Genomic DNA, 16,585 nt, shown 5'->3' with positions numbered 1-16,585 from the left:
TCTAGGACACTGTCAAAGCAACAGAATAGCAACAGAATTGGTCAAAGCAACAGAATAACATTCAAAAGTTATACAAAAGTTATACAACGTCTCTTTTCATTGATTTACTGCGTGAGTTTTTTTTTGACCTGAAGTAAAAGAGTAGAAGAGACTCCTGTATTTTTACAAATAAAAACATGTATTGGAAAGTGTAACTTTTTGGTCACAATCGTTAGGAATGGAGAATATAATAGAATAACTTTATTTTACATTTACATTTTAGTCATTTAGCAGACGCTCTTATCCAGAGTGACTTACAGTTAGTGAGAGCATACATTTTTTAATATCTGCTTCAACCAGTAACATATACCATAAGATTTGATAAAGGACAGCTTAAAACACAACACATATGAGATGAGTAGTGCAAGATATGTTAACATTTTACCTAGAGGGAACTTCAGTTAGTTAACTTTGGGTTAGTAGCTGGTTGGTTTCATAACACAATCAAGTCCTTTGTCAACCCAATTTTTTACCCAGCACATCCATGTTTTATCCATTTGTTCCCATGGATGCTTTTATCATTGTGAATCATTTGGGATTCAGCCTTGAGAAGCACGTAGTAGATTCATTGCATATGTTTGCCATATGTTGGACCGGAAACCTGCAATGTGAGAATTATCTGCAGTACAGATGTAGGATCTTCATTTGATCACTCTTTTGTTGCTGAGAACTTTCTTGCACAGCAGGAAATGCAAACTATATTCAGGTTTAAAATGGCTTCTAAAGTAATTTCCACTTTAAAATGTCAGACTTGATTTGCCCTAACAAAAAATGTATCAACCGCTACAAAAAAATGTCAGCTAATTATAATCCACATAATAATTCACATATCCTGTTGCTGCAGGATTATTTTCATGCTGTAGCAAACTGGCTCAAATGAAGAGCCTACATCTGTATGTTTTACGTAATATAATTAATCGTTAGTCCGCATCACTTACAGGAAGAGTTTTTTTTCCCTGCTTTGCCCCTCTTTCACCCCTCTCTCGCCCTCTTTTATCCCTCTCTCTTCCTCATTCATCCCTCTTTCATCTCTCTACTCCCTCTTTCGTCATCTCCGTCTTTCATCCCTCCCTCTCCCTCTTTCATCCCTCCCTCCCCCTCTTTCATCCTTCTTTCATCCCTCCCTCTCTCTCCCTCTTTCACCCCTCTCTCCCCTTCTTTCAACCCTCTCTCTCCCTATTTCAACACTCTCTTTCATCCTTTCATCCCTCTCTCCCCCTCTTTCAACCCTCTCTCCCCCTCTTTCAACCCTCTCTCTCCCTCTTTCATCCATCTCTCCCCCTCTTTCAACCCTCTCTCTCCCTCTTTCATCCATCTCTCTCCCTCTTTCATCCCTCTCTCTCCCTCTTTCATCCCGCTCTCTCCCCCTCTTTCAACCCTCTCTCTCCCTATTTCAACACTCTCTTTCATCCTTTCATCCCTCTCTCCCCCTCTTTCATCCCTCTCTCCCCCTCTTTCCCTCTTTCATCCCTCTCTTTCCCTCTTTCATCCCTCTCTTTCCCTCTTTCATCTCTCTCTCCCTCTTTCATTTTACATTTTAGTCATTTAGCAGACGCTCTTGTCCAGAGCGACTTACAGTTAGTGAGTGCATACATTATTTTTTTATGCCCCCCGTGGGAAACGAACCCACAACCCTGGCGTTGCAAACGCCATGCTCTACCAACTGAGCTACATCCCTGCCGGCCATTCCCTCCCCTACCCTGGACGACGCTGGGCCAATTGTGCGCCGCCCCATGGGTCTCTCGGTCACGGCCGGCTATGACAGAGCCTGGATTCGAACCAGGATCTCTAGTGGCACAGCTAGCACTGCGATGCAGTGCCTTAGACCACTGCGCCACTCGGGAGGCGCAGTGGTCCCCTCTCCCCCTCTTTCAACCCTCTCTTTCCCTCTTTCATCCCTCTCTTTCCCCCTCTTTCATCCCTCTCTCTCCCTCTTTCATCCCTCTCTCCCCCTCTTTCAACCCTCTCTTTCCCTCTTTCATCCCTCTCTCTCCCTCTTTCATCCCTCTCTCTCCCTCTTTCAACCCTCTCTTTCCCTCTTTCATCCCTCTCGCCCCCTCTCGCCCCCTCTTTCATCCCTCTCTTTCCCCCTCTTTCATCCCTCTCTCTCCCTCTTTCATCCCTCTCTCCCCCTCTTTCAACCCTCTCTTTCCCTCTTTCATCCCTCTCTCTCCCTCTTTCATCCCTCTCTCCCCCTCTTTCAACCCTCTCTTTCCCTCTTTCATCACTCTCTCTCCCTCTTTCATCCCTCTCTCCCCCTCTTTCAACCCTCTCTTTCCCTCTTTCATCCCTCTCTTTCCCCCTCTTTCATCCCTCTCTTTCCCTCTTTCATCACTCTCTCTCCCTCTTTCATCCCTCTCTCTCCCTCTTTCATCCCTCTCTCCCCCTCTTTCAACCCTCTCTTTCCCTCTTTCATCACTCTCTCTCCCTCTTTCATCCCTCTCTCCCCCTCTTTCAACCCTCTCTTTCCCTCTTTCATCCCTCTCTTTCCTCTTTCATCCCTCTCTCCCCTCTTTCAACCCTGTCTCTCCCTCTTTCATCCCTCTCTCCCCCTCTTTCATCCCTCTCTCTCCCTCTTTCATCCCTCTCTCTCCCTCTTTCATCCCTCTCTCCCCTCTTTCAACCCTCTCTTTCCCTCTTTCATCACTCTCTCTCCCTCTTTCATCCCTCTCTCCTCCTCTTTCAACCCTCTCTTTCCCTCTTTCAACCCTCTCTTTCATCCCTCTCTCCTCCTCTTTCATCCCTCTCTCTCCCTCTTTCATCCCTCTCTCCCCCTCTTTCAACCCTCTCTTTCCCTCTTTCAACCCTCTCTTTCATCCCTCTCTCCTCCTCTTTCATCCCTCTCTCTCCCTCTTTCATCCCTCTCTCCCCCTCTTTCAACCCTCTCTTTCCCTCTTTCATCCATCTCTTTCCCCCTCTTTCATCCCTCTCTTTCCCTCTTTCAACCCTCTCTTTCCCTCTTTCATCCCTCTCTTTCCCCCTCTTTCATCCCTCTCTCCCCCTCTTTCAACCCTCTCTTTCCCTCTTTCATCCCTCTCTTTCCCCCTCTTTCAACCCTCTCTTTCCCTCTTTCATCCCTCTCTTTCCCCCTCTTTCATCCCTCTCTTTCCCTCTTTCAACCCTCTCTTTCCCTCTTTCAACCCTCTCTTTCATCCCTCTCTCCTCCTCTTTCATCCCTCTCTCTCCCTCTTTCATCCCTCTCTCCCCCTCTTTCAACCCTCTCTTTCCCTCTTTCATCCCTCTCTTTCCCCCTCTTTCAACCCTCTCTTTCCCTCTTTCATCCCTCTCTTTCCCCCTCTTTCATCCCTCTCTCCTCCTCTTTCAACCCTGTCTCTCCCTCTCTTTCCCCCTCTTTCATCCCTCTCTCCTCCTCTTTCATCCCTCTCTCTCCCTCTTTCATCCCTCTCTCCCCTCTTTCAACCCTCTCTTTCCCTCTTTCATCCCTCTCTTTCCCCCTCTTTCATCCCTCTCTTTCCCTCTTTCAACCCTCTCTTTCCCTCTTTCATCCCTCTCTTTCCCCCTCTTTCATCCCTCTCTCCCCTCTTTCAACCCTCTCTTTCCCTCTTTCATCCCTCTCTTTCCCCCTCTTTCAACCCTCTCTTTCCCTCTTTCATCCCTCTCTTTCCCCCTCTTTCATCCCTCTCTTTCCCTCTTTCAACCCTCTCTTTCCCTCTTTCATCCCTCTCTTTCCCCCTCTTTCATCCCTCTCTCCCCCTCTTTCAACCCTCTCTTTCCCTCTTTCATCCCTCTCTTTCCCCCTCTTTCAACCCTCTCTTTCCCTCTTTCATCCCTCTCTTTCCCCCTCTTTCAACCCTCTCTTTCCCTCTTTCAACCCTCTCTTTCATCCCTCTCTCCTCCTCTTTCATCCCTCTCTCCCCCTCTTTCAACCCTCTCTTTCCCTCTTTCATCCCTCTCTCTCCCTCTTTCATCCCTCTCTCCCCCTCTTTCAACCCACTCTTTCCCTCTTTCATCCCTCTCTCCCCCTCTTTCAACCCTCTCTTTCCCTCTTTCATCCCTCTCTCTCCCTCTTTCATCCCTCTCTCTCCCTCTTTCATCCCTCTCTCCCCCTCTTTCAACCCTGTCTCTCCCTCTTTCATCCCTCTCTCTCCCTCTTTCATCCCTCTCTCCCCCTCTTTCAACCCTCTCTTTCCCTCTTTCATCCCTCTCTCTCCCTCTTTCATCCCTCTCTCCCCCTCTTTCAACCCTCTCTTTCCCTCTTTCATCACTCTCTCTCCCTCTTTCATCCCTCTCTCCCCCTCTTTCAACCCTCTCTTTCCCTCTTTCATCCCTCTCTTTCCCCCTCTTTCATCCCTCTCTCTCCCTCTTTCATCCCTCTCTCCCCCTCTTTCAACCCTTTCTTTCCCTCTTTCATCCCTCTCTCTCCCTCTTTCATCCCTCTCTCCCCCTCTTTCAACCCTCTCTTTCCCTCTTTCATCCCTCTCTTTCCCACTTTCATCCCTCTCTCTCCCTCTTTCAACCCTGTCTCTCCCTCTTTCATCCCTCTCTCTCCCTCTTTCATCCGTCTCTTTCCCTCTTTCATCCGTCTCTTTCCCTCTTTCATCCCTCTCTCTCCCTCTTCATCCCTCTCTCTCCCTCTTTCATCCCTCTCTCTCCCTCTCTCTCCCTCTTTCATCCCTCTCTCTCCCTCTTTCATCCCTCTCTTTCCCTCTTTCATCCCTCTCTCTCCCTCTTTAATCCGTCTCTTTCCCTCTTTCATCCGTCTCTTTCCCTCTTTCATCCCTCTCTCTCCCTCTTCATCCCTCTCTCTCCCTCTCATCCCTCTCTCTCCCTCTTTCATCCCTCTCTCTCCCTCTTTCATCCCTCTCTCTCCCTCTTTCATCCCTCTCTTTCCCTCTTTCATCCCTCTCTTTCCTCTTTCATCCCTCTCTCTCCCTCTTTCATCCCTCTCTTTCCTCTTTCATCCCTCTCTCTCCCTCTTTCATCCCTCTCAATCCCTCTTTCATCCCTCTCTTTCCCTCTTTCAACCCTCTCTTTCCCTCTTTCATCCCTCTCTTTCCCTCTTTCAACCCTCTCTTTCCCTCTTTCATCCCTATCTTTCCCTCTTTCATCCTTTTCGTCCCTCCTTTTTCTCTCTTTTCCCAAACTCTGGAATCAGAGGGATACAGGCCACTCTCTCCGGGGTGAAGTTTCCCCTGGGTACAGATCTAGGATCAGCTTCCCCTCCCCCAATCCTAACCTTAACCATTAGTGGGGAAAATGCAAAACTGAATTAGGATCAGCGTCTAGGGGAAACTTCACCCTACTCCTGGGCCCCTCAGTAATAGCCGGAACGGAGTAAATGGAATGGCATCAAACACCTGGAAACCACGTGTTTGATGTACTTGATACCATTCCAAAAATTCCGCTCCAGTTATTACCACGAGCCCATCCTCCCTAATTAAGGTGCCACGAACCTCTTGTGTACAACCATACAGCATCCAGCATTGAAATGTTCTACAGTAACAGCATTTGCCCAGTCATGGACAGATTTTCACCTATTTTGTTCCAATCAATTGAAATTCTATGGTAGTCGAATTCTGTAATAGAAAACTGACAAAGTCACTGGACAACGCTATAGTATCAAGACTCGTTGTAGAAAAGGTTTTCACAGAATTTGTTCCAGTAAATTCTAATTCTATGGTAACTTTATGGTACTATAACTAATTCCCTATAGAATCTGTGAATAGGAAACAGATCAGTCAATGTCATTGTTAGACAGCTCTATAGCAGCATGACTATGCTATATAAAGAAATAAAAAGCATGCATGCCTCAATTAGTCACAACTCTCTCATAACTGTCACAGGGAGGGGGCCAGTTCAGTCATTTTTATTTCATTTTATTTCATGTTCATTTAATCAGGGACATTCTCATAACTGTCACAGGGAGGAAGTCTGTGCTCATAATGGTCAAAGGGAGGGGGTCAGTCATTCAGAGCCAGTCACTTGAGGGAATATTCATGTCTCTCTCCATGGGGTGGAGACCTCATACAGAGACTCTGTCAGCCTCTATTAGCTAGCCAGCCACCTCCCCTGTCAGCCTCCACTAGTTAGCCAGCCACCTCCCCTGTCAGCCTCCACTAGTTAGCCAGCCACCTCCCCTGTCAGCCTCCACTAGTTAGCCAGCCACCTCCCCTGTCAGCCTCCACTAGCTAGCCAGCCACCTCCCCTGTCAGCCTCCACTAGTTAGCCAGCCACCTCCCCTGTCAGCCTCCACTAGCTAGCCAGCCACCTCCCCTGTCAGCCTCCACTAGCTAGCCAGCCACCTCCCCTGTCAGCCTCCACTAGCTAGCCAGCCACCTCCCCTGTCAGCCTCCACTAGCTAGCCAGCCACCTCCCCTGGTTTATCAGGCTAACTATTGTGTCAATGATGGCTCATGAATGTATATTATGGAGCGAGCTGTGAAAGCACATATACACGCACGCACACACATATACATACACGTATACACATACACGCACATATACACACACACACACAGACACACACACACACGCATACACACACGCGTATACACACGCACATATATACACACATACATACACACACACACGCACATATACACACAAACGCACATTTACACACACACGCAACTATATACACGCACATATACACGTACACACATATACACACACATGCAGGTACGCAAGCACGCACACTGAAGTCTCATATTATGGGTGCAGACTCCTGGTGGGACGGATGGAGGTTCTGTTCTGTTCTGCTGTTAAAGTCAATACCAGAAGCCCTGGCTTATTATTCTTATAGTGTGTGTGTGTGTGTGTGTGTGTGTGTGTGTGTGTGTGTGTGTGTGTGTGTGTGTGTGTGTGTGTTGGTTTCCTGGCAATGCCTTGACAATGCTTATTTCTGAAATCTCTGTTCCTAGCAGTAAGATCTGTGCTTATTTGGTGAGACTGTGTTTTATTTTCTCATCATAGTGTAACCCCACAGGGTCTTTCATTGTTTTCAAACTTCCCTTCTTTCTCTTTCTCCTTCTGTCGTTCTTTTTCTCTCGCAGCCTTTCTCCCTGATTCTATATATACACTGTATCTTTCTTTCTTTCTTTCTTTCTTTCTTTCTTTCTTTCTTTCTTTCTTTCTTTCTTTCTTTCTTTCTTTCTTTCTTTCTTTCTTTCTTTCTTTCTTTCTTTCTTTCTTTCTTTCTTTCTTTATTTATTTATTTATTTCACCACCTCTCTCTCTATTTTCCATAACCAATAATATTGTATTTTCAGCTGTTTGAAGCTGTTGTACAGAACCCAAAGTAAAAGATGCAAAAATGAAACTTAAGAATGGGAAGAATAGAAATAGTGCACATAGAACATATCTACCGCTTCTTAGACTTGCTTTCAATGAGAATTACAGATTTATAACCCTAACCCTAACCCCTAACGCTAAACTTAACCCTAAAACTAACTCCTAACCCTAACCCTAACGCTAAACTTAACCCTAAACCTAACTCCTAAACCTAACTCCTAACCCTAACCCTAAACCTAACCCTAACCCTAATTCCCAATGTTCCTCCACACTCTCCAGACCAGACTGACTTGCAATATGGAGACAGAGCAGTTGCAATAGGCCAACCAAAGGTTTAATACCAGCACAAACACAAACCCTAATTCTAAACCTAACTCTAAACCTAACCCTAACTCTAAACCTAACCCCTGAGCCTAAAATAGCCTTTTTGCCCACAAGGTTCTGGTCCACACAAGGATAGTAAAACCAAAGTACAGAGCACATAGGAACACACACACACACACCAAGTACACACCACGTAGGAACACACACACACGCATACACACACACGGAGCGTTGAAAGCGCTCAAAGATTAGCCCTTGCTCTGGCATGTGGAGAGTGCAGGAGGAGTCCTTTGCAGTGGAAATACACTTTAATTTCCTGTAGTCATGGGAATTTGACCCGTCCTAAACCCCTGACACACACACACACACACACACACACACACACACACACACACACACACACACACACACACACACACACACACACACACACACACACACACACACACACAAACCTCTCCACATGGGGATTTGACTTCTCGGATCACTTCAATTTCAGTCTTCCACACTCTTATCCCGTCAGCCCTTTTTCCCAACAAAAGGATTAAGTTGTCCCTAGATACTGATTCAGGGTTGGGATTCTGGGGGGTTAAGCTGATCCTAGATCTGTGCCCAAACCCCGTCATGTTGAGAGAAACAAATAAAAATAATGCAGGTCTTGGAAGTTCAAGGATTCTGCAACAAAAACAAAGTACTAAACAGCAAGGGTGCAAGACGATGAGACCGACATCTTGCTTCCGGACAAGCTAAACACCTTCTTCGCCCGCTTTGAGGATAACACAGTGCCACCGACACGGCCCACTACCAAGGACTGTGGGCTCTCCTTCTCCGTGGCCGACGTGAGTAAAACATTTAAACTTGTTAACCCTCGCAAGGCTGCCGGCCCAGACTGCATCCCTAGCCGCGTCCTCAGAGCATGCGCAGACCAGCTGGCTGGAATGTTTACGGACATATTCAATCTCTCCCTATCCCAGTCTGCTGTCCCCACTTGCCTCAAGATGTCCACCATTGTTCCTGTACCCAAGAAAGCAAAGGTAACTGAACTAAACAACTATCGCCCCGTAGCACTCACCTCTGTCATCATAAAGTGCTTTGAGAGACTAGTCAAGGATCATATCACCTCCACCTTACCTGTCACCCTAGACCCACTTCAATTTGCTTACCACCAAAATAGATCCACAGACGATGCAATCGCCATCACTCTGCACACTGCCCTATCCCATCTGGACAAGAGGAATACCTATTTAAGAATGCTGTTCATTGACTATAGCTCAGCATTCAACACCATAGTACCCTCCAAGCTCATCATTAAGCTCGAGGCCCTGGGTCTGAACCCCGCCCTGTGCAACTGGATCCTGGACTTCGTGGACTTCAGGAAACAGCAGAGGGTGCACCCCCCTATCCACATCGACGGGACCGCAGTGGAGAAGGTGGAAAGCTTCAACTTCCTTGGCGTACACATCACTGACAAACTGAAATGGACCACCCACACAGACAGTGTGGTGAAGAAGGCGCAACAGAGCCTCTTCAACCTCAGGAGGCTAAAGCAATTTGTCTTGGCACCTAAAACCTTCACAAACTTTTACAGATGCACAATTGAGAGCATCCTGTCGAGCTGTATCACCGCCTGCTACGGCAACTGCACCACCCACAACCGCAAGGCTCTCCAGAGGGTGGTGCGGTCTGCACAACGCATTACCGGGGGCAAACTACCCGCCCTCCAGGACACCTACAGCACCCGATGTCACAGGAAAACCAAAAAGATCATCAAGGACATCAACCACCTGAGCTACTGCCTGTTCACCCCGCTATCATCCAGAAGGCGAGGTCAGTACAGGTGCATCAAAGCTGGGACTGAGAGAATGAAAAATAGCTTCTATCTCAAGGCCATCAGACTGTTAAATAGTAGGGGTGTAACGATTCGTTTTAACAACGATTCGATTTGTATCACGATTCGTGGTTGTCGATACGATTCAAGGACGATATTGGTTCATTTAGAATGATACGATCCGAAACGATTCAGTGACTTGAAATCGATTCAGTAACCTTTTAGCCAAAAATTAAACCAGTGTGACTGAAATAAATACCTGGATACTGGACAGTGCAGGTGAAGTTTCCTAGATTCCTGTTTCTTGTAAGGACCGCAATGGTGGCTTGATAATTTCTCGCTCGTCTGCTTCTCCTCTGTCGTCCGCCATGCTATGTTTTGTTGTCTTTGCGCCTTTGCGCTGCTGCTGGCGCGGGGCGATGACGTCACGGATAGGCAGACTGAATTGAGTAATGTTTAAAGCCTTTATCATTAAAAGTGCTAAGAAAAAACATCCATATAAAGTCTGACGTGCTTAAATCCAATGGGTTATTTCCTAGTATCGATACAATCGATTTATTACATTTTAAAACGATGTTAGATTGATATATGTTGTCCAAAAGGCCAACTCGCCGAGCACAGATCGATGTAGTTGGATCATAGGAATATAAATCGATACATCGATGTAGTAGATGGATCGTTACACCCCTATTAAATAGCCATCACTAGCACATTAGAGGCTGCTGCTGCCTATTGAAATCACTGGCCACTTTAATAATGTTTACATATCTTGCATTACTCATCTCATATATATATATTGTATTCTATACTATTCTACTGTATCTTAGTCCATGCCACTCTGACATCACTCATCCATATATGTATATATTCTTAATTAATTCCTTAATTAGATTGTTGTGTATTGGATATATGTTGTGAAATTGTTAGATATTACTTGTTAGATATTACCGCACTGTCGGAGCTAGAAGCACAAGCATTTCGCTACACCCGCAATAACATCTGCTAAACACGGGTATGTAACTAATAAAATGTTATTTGATTTGATTTGATACACACATACAGTGCATTCGGAAAGTATTCAGACCCCTTGACTCTTTCCACATTTTGTTATGTTACAGCCTTATTCTAAAATGTATTAAATTGATTATTTTCCTCATCAATCTACACACAATACCCCATAATGACAAAGCAAAACAGGTTTTTAGAAATGTTTGCAAATGTATTAAAGTTAAAAACTCACTGCACAATATTACTGTAAACCACAAAACACTGATGTCTTCCAGATAAAGCTGGTCAGTGAGAGGATGTTTAGATTGTAAAATCAAGTTCTTCATCTGTGTGGTGTTGCCTGGAGGCTAAACAGCCAGTACAGGAGGCTGGGGCTTGTATAAACACAGCCAGTGCAGGTGGCTGGGGCCTGTGCAAACACACAGACAAAGACTCGATGTTGTAAAAGGTATATTCTTAGTAAGGTCTGAATTGAGGAAGAGACGTGCGTTCTCAGGGAAGGGACAAAGCTAATGAAGGCAATTGAACTTGGCGCAGTGGGTGGTGTGTGTGTGTGTGTGTGTGTGTGTGTGTGTGTGTGTGTGTGTGTGTGTGTGTGTGTGTGTGTGTGTGTGTGTGTGTGTGTGTGTGCGTGTGTGTGTATGTGTGTGTGTGTGTGTGTGTGTGTGTTTGTGTGTGTGTGTGTGTGTGTGTGTGTTATGTTTTCTCTGGTTTGGTCTTCACTCTGGTGGGTTTTCTTGCTAAAGTCTTGCTGGTTTACATCTGTGTTTGTTTATGGTTCCTTCTTTACACGGAATGGTGGGAGGGGTAGTACTAAACACAACGTTACCAAGGAAACGTCCCAAATGGCGCCTTATCCCGTACATAGTGCACTACTGTTCACCATAGGGAGTAATGCACTATATAGGGAATAGGGTGCCATTTGGGACGTAAGATTAAATTAACTACAAGTACGACACAGATCATAAAGATCTCAGTTGAAAACATCAACAAGCAAACAGTACATTGATACGATACATCATCATCCTTCACTAACAAACAGTACATTGATACGATACATCATCATCCTTCACTAACAAACAGTGCATTGATACGATAAATCATCATCCTTCACTAACAAACAGTACATTGATACGATACATCATCATCCTTCACTAACAAACAGTACATTGATACGATACATCATCATCCTTCACTAACAAACAGTACATTGATACGATACATCATCATCCTTCACTAACAAACAGTACATTGATACGATACATCATCATCCTTCACTAACAAACAGTACATTGATACGATACATCATCATCCTTCACTAACAAACAGTACATTGATACGATACATCATCATCCTTCACTAACAAACACCCTCTTTTCTTGCATTAAAAATAATACAAATTAAATAAAATTAACAACCTCTGTTTTGTGCCCTTTTTATAGAAATCCAAAAGAGGAGGAAATCACTCAGGAGGAAGTTTGACTCCTCAAAAGAGAAGAAAGAGAAAGAGCGAGGTAACACACTACACTATAAACTACACACTACACACTACACTATAAACTACACACTACACACTACACACTACACTATAAACTACACACTACACACTACACACTACACTATAAACTACACACTACACACTACACACTACACACTACACACTACACTATAAACTACACAATACACACTACACTACACACTACACACTACACACTACACACTACACTATAAACTACACACTACACACTACACACTACACTACACACTACACTATACACTATACACTATACACTATACACTATACACTACACACTACACACTACACACTACACACTACACACACTACACACTACACACTACACACTATACACTATACACTACACACTATACACTACACACTACACACTACACACACTACACACTACACACTACACTATAAACTACACACTACACACTACACACTATACACTACACACTACACACTACACATTATACACTATACACTACACACTACACACTACACACTACACACTACACACACTACACACTACACACTACACACTACACACTATACACTACACACGACACTCTACACACTACTACACACTACACACTACACACTATACACTACACACTACACACTACTACACACTACACACTACTACACACTATACACTATACACTACACACTACACACTACTACACACTACACACTATACACTACTACACACTACACACTACACACTACACACTATACACTACACACTACACACTACTACACACTACACACTACTACACACTATACACTATACACTACACACTACACACTACTACACACTACACACTACTACACACTACACACTACACACTACACACTACTACACACTACACACTATACACTACACACTATATACTACACACTACTACACACTACACACTACACACTACTACACACTACTACACACTACTACACACTACTACACACTACTACACACTACACACTACTACACACTACACACTACTACACACTATACAATACACTATACACTACACACTACACACTATACACTATACACTATACACTACACACTACACACTACTACACACTACTACACACTACTACACACTACTACACACTACTACACTACACACTACTACACACTACACACTACTACACACTACACACTACTACACACTATACACTACACTATACACCACACACTACACACTATACACTATACACTACACACTATACACTACACTATACACTACACACTACACACTATACACTATACACTACACACTACACACTACTACACACTACTACACACTACTACACACTACACACTACACACTACTACACACTACACACTATACACTACACTATACACTACACACTACTACACACTACTACACACTACACACTACACACTACTACACACTACACACTACTACACACTATACACTACACTATACACTACACACTACACACTATACACTATACACTACACACTACACACTATACACTACACACTACACACTACACTACACACTATACACTACACACTACACACTACACACTACACACTACACACTATACACTACACACTACACACTACACACTACACACTATACACTACACACTACACTATACACTATACACTACACACTACACACTATACACTACACACTACACACTACACACTACACTATACACTATACACTACACACTACACACTATACACTATACACTACACACTACACACTATACACTATACACTACACACTACACACTACACACTACACTATACACTACACACTACTACACACTACACACTACACACTACACACTACACACTACACACTACACACTACTACACACTACACACTACACACTACACACTACTACACACTACACACTACACACTACTACACACTACACACTACTACACACTATACACTACACTATACACTACACACTACACACTATACACTATACACTACACTATACACTACACACTACACACTACACACTATACACTACACACACTATACACTACACACTACACACTACACACTACTACACACTACACACTACACACTAAACACTACTACACACTACACACTACACACTACACACTACTACATACTACACACTACACACTACACACTACACACTACATACTACTACATACTACACACTACACACTACACACTACTACATACTACACACTACACACTATACACTACACACTACACACTATACACTACACACTACTACACACTACACACTACACACACTATACACTACACACTACAAACTACACACACTACACACCACACACACACATTACCCACTACACACACACTACACACACACTACGCACGCACGCACGCACGCACACTCACACACACACACACACACACACACACACACACACACACACACACACACACACACACACACACTCTGTAACGTCGATACAGGGAGTCAGGAAGCAGGTTCAGTTAGTGAGTTTAATAATAACGAACATGACTCTATACAAAACAAGAGAAACGTCTGACAAGGAAACATAACCAATACTACCTGATAACTGATGATAAAAACCAAGCCATGAGGTCGAAGAATTGTCCGTAGGGTTCCGAGACAGGATTTTGTCGAGGCACAGATCTGGGGAAAGGTACAAAAACATTTCTGCAGCATTGAAGGTCCCCAAAAACACATTCTTAAATTGAAGAAGTTTGGAACCACCAATACTCTTCCCAGAGCTGGCCGCCCGGCCAAACTGAGCAATCGGGGGAGAAGGGCCTTGGTCAGGGAGGTGACCAAGAACCCAATGGTCACTCTGACAGAGCTCCAGAGTTCCTCTGTGGAGATGGGAGAACCTTCCAAAAGGACAACCATCTCTGCAGCTCTCCACCAATCAGGCCTTTATGGTAGAGTGGCCAGACGGAAGCCACTCCTCAGTAAAAGGCACGACAGCCAGCTTGGAGTTTGCCAAAAGGCACCTAAAGACTCTAACCATGATAAACAAGATTCTCTGGTCTGATGAAACCAAGATTAAACTATTTGGCCTGAATTCCAAGCGTCACGTCTGGAGGAAACCTGGCACCATCCCTACGTTGAAGCATGGTGGTGGCAGCATCATGCTGCGGGGACGTTTTTCAGCTGCAGGGACTGGTAGACTAGTCAGGATTGAGGCAAAGACGAACAGAGCAATGTACAGAGAGATCCTTGATGAAAACCTGCTCCAGAGTGCTCAGGACCTCAGAATGGGGCGAAGTTTCACCTTCTAACAGGACAACAACCCTAAGCATACAGCCAAGACAACACAGGAGTGGCTTCGGGACAAGTCTCTGAATGTCCTTGAGTGGCCCAGCCAGAACCCGGACTTGAACCCAATCTAACATCTCTGGAGAGACCTAAAAGTATCTGTGCAGCAACGCTCCCCATCCAACCTGACAGAGCTTGAGAGGATCTGCAGAGAAGAATGGGAGAAACTCCCCAAATACAGGTGTGCAAAGCTTGTAGCTTCATACCCAAGAAGACTCGAGGCTGTAATTGCTGCCAAAGGCGCTTCAACAAAGTACTGGGTAAAGGGTCTGACTACTTATGTAAATGTGATATTTCAGTTTTTAATAAATTAGCAAAAATGTATAAAAAACTGTTTTTGCTTGTCATTATGGGATATTGTTTGTAGATTGATGAGGGGAAAAAAACATTTTAATACATTTTAGAATAAGGCTGTTACATAACAAAATGTGTAAAAAGTCAAGGGGTCTGAATACTTTCCGAATGCACTGTACACTGAGTATACCATACATTAGGAACACCTTCCTAATATTGAACTGTAACCCCCCTCCCTTTCCCTCAGAACAGCCTCAATTTGTTGGGGTAAGCGTTCCACAGGGATGCTGGCCCATGTTGACTCCAACACTTCCCACAGTTGTGTCCAGTTGGCTGGGTGTCCTTTGGGTGGTGGACCATTCTTCATACACACGGGAAACTGTTGAGTTTGAAAACCCCAGCAGCGTTGCAGTTTTTGACACAAACCGGTGCGCCTGGCACCTACTACCATACCCCATTCAATGGCACTTAAATCTTTTGTCTTGCCCATTCACCCTCTGAATAGCACACATACACAATCCATGTCTCAATTGTCTCAAGGCTTTAAAATCATTCTTTAACCTGTCTCCTCCCCTTCATCTACACTGACTGAAGTGGATTTAATGAGTGACATCAATAAGCGATCATAGCGTTCACCTGGATTCACCTGGTCAGTCTATGTCATGGAAAGAGCAGGTGTTCATAATGTTTTGTACACTCAGTGTATGTGACTAATTGACTAATGCCTGTCAAATGATCAGCCACTGTTGTCGTGCAGTAGCTCCAATACTCTTCCTTTATTAATTGACTAGTAATTGACTAATGTAAAATTGCCATGTTGACGATAGTGAGCTCGATCTCAACCACAAGAGGCAAGAGGCTCCTTACATTTACATTTTAGTCATTTAGCAGACGCTCTTATCCAGAGCGACTTACAGTTAGTGAGTGCATACATTTTTCATACTGGCCCCCCGTGGGAATTGAACCCACAACCCTGGCATTGCAAGCGCCATGCTCTACCAACTGAG

At 44.5% G+C, this 16,585-nt stretch overlaps 1 protein-coding gene across 3 annotated transcripts in view; it reads left to right on the top strand.

Annotated features, from left to right (window-relative positions):
- The window catches only part of LOC121554138 (rho GTPase-activating protein 6), a 98,500-nt gene that overhangs the window by 58,921 nt on the left and 22,994 nt on the right, over positions 1 to 16,585 (top strand). For all 3 annotated transcript variants that reach the window (XM_041867589.2, XM_041867588.2, XM_041867590.1), the window contains exon 3: positions 11,893 to 11,964. In XM_041867589.2, coding sequence (XP_041723523.1) covers positions 11,893 to 11,964 — 72 coding nt within the window. The remainder of the gene's footprint in view (positions 1 to 11,892; positions 11,965 to 16,585) is intronic.

The sequence above is a fragment of the Coregonus clupeaformis genome, unplaced genomic scaffold, assembly GCF_020615455.1.
Source record: "Coregonus clupeaformis isolate EN_2021a unplaced genomic scaffold, ASM2061545v1 scaf0089, whole genome shotgun sequence".
Taxonomy (NCBI): domain Eukaryota; kingdom Metazoa; phylum Chordata; class Actinopteri; order Salmoniformes; family Salmonidae; genus Coregonus; species Coregonus clupeaformis.
This window is presented reverse-complemented; position numbering and strand designations above follow the sequence as displayed.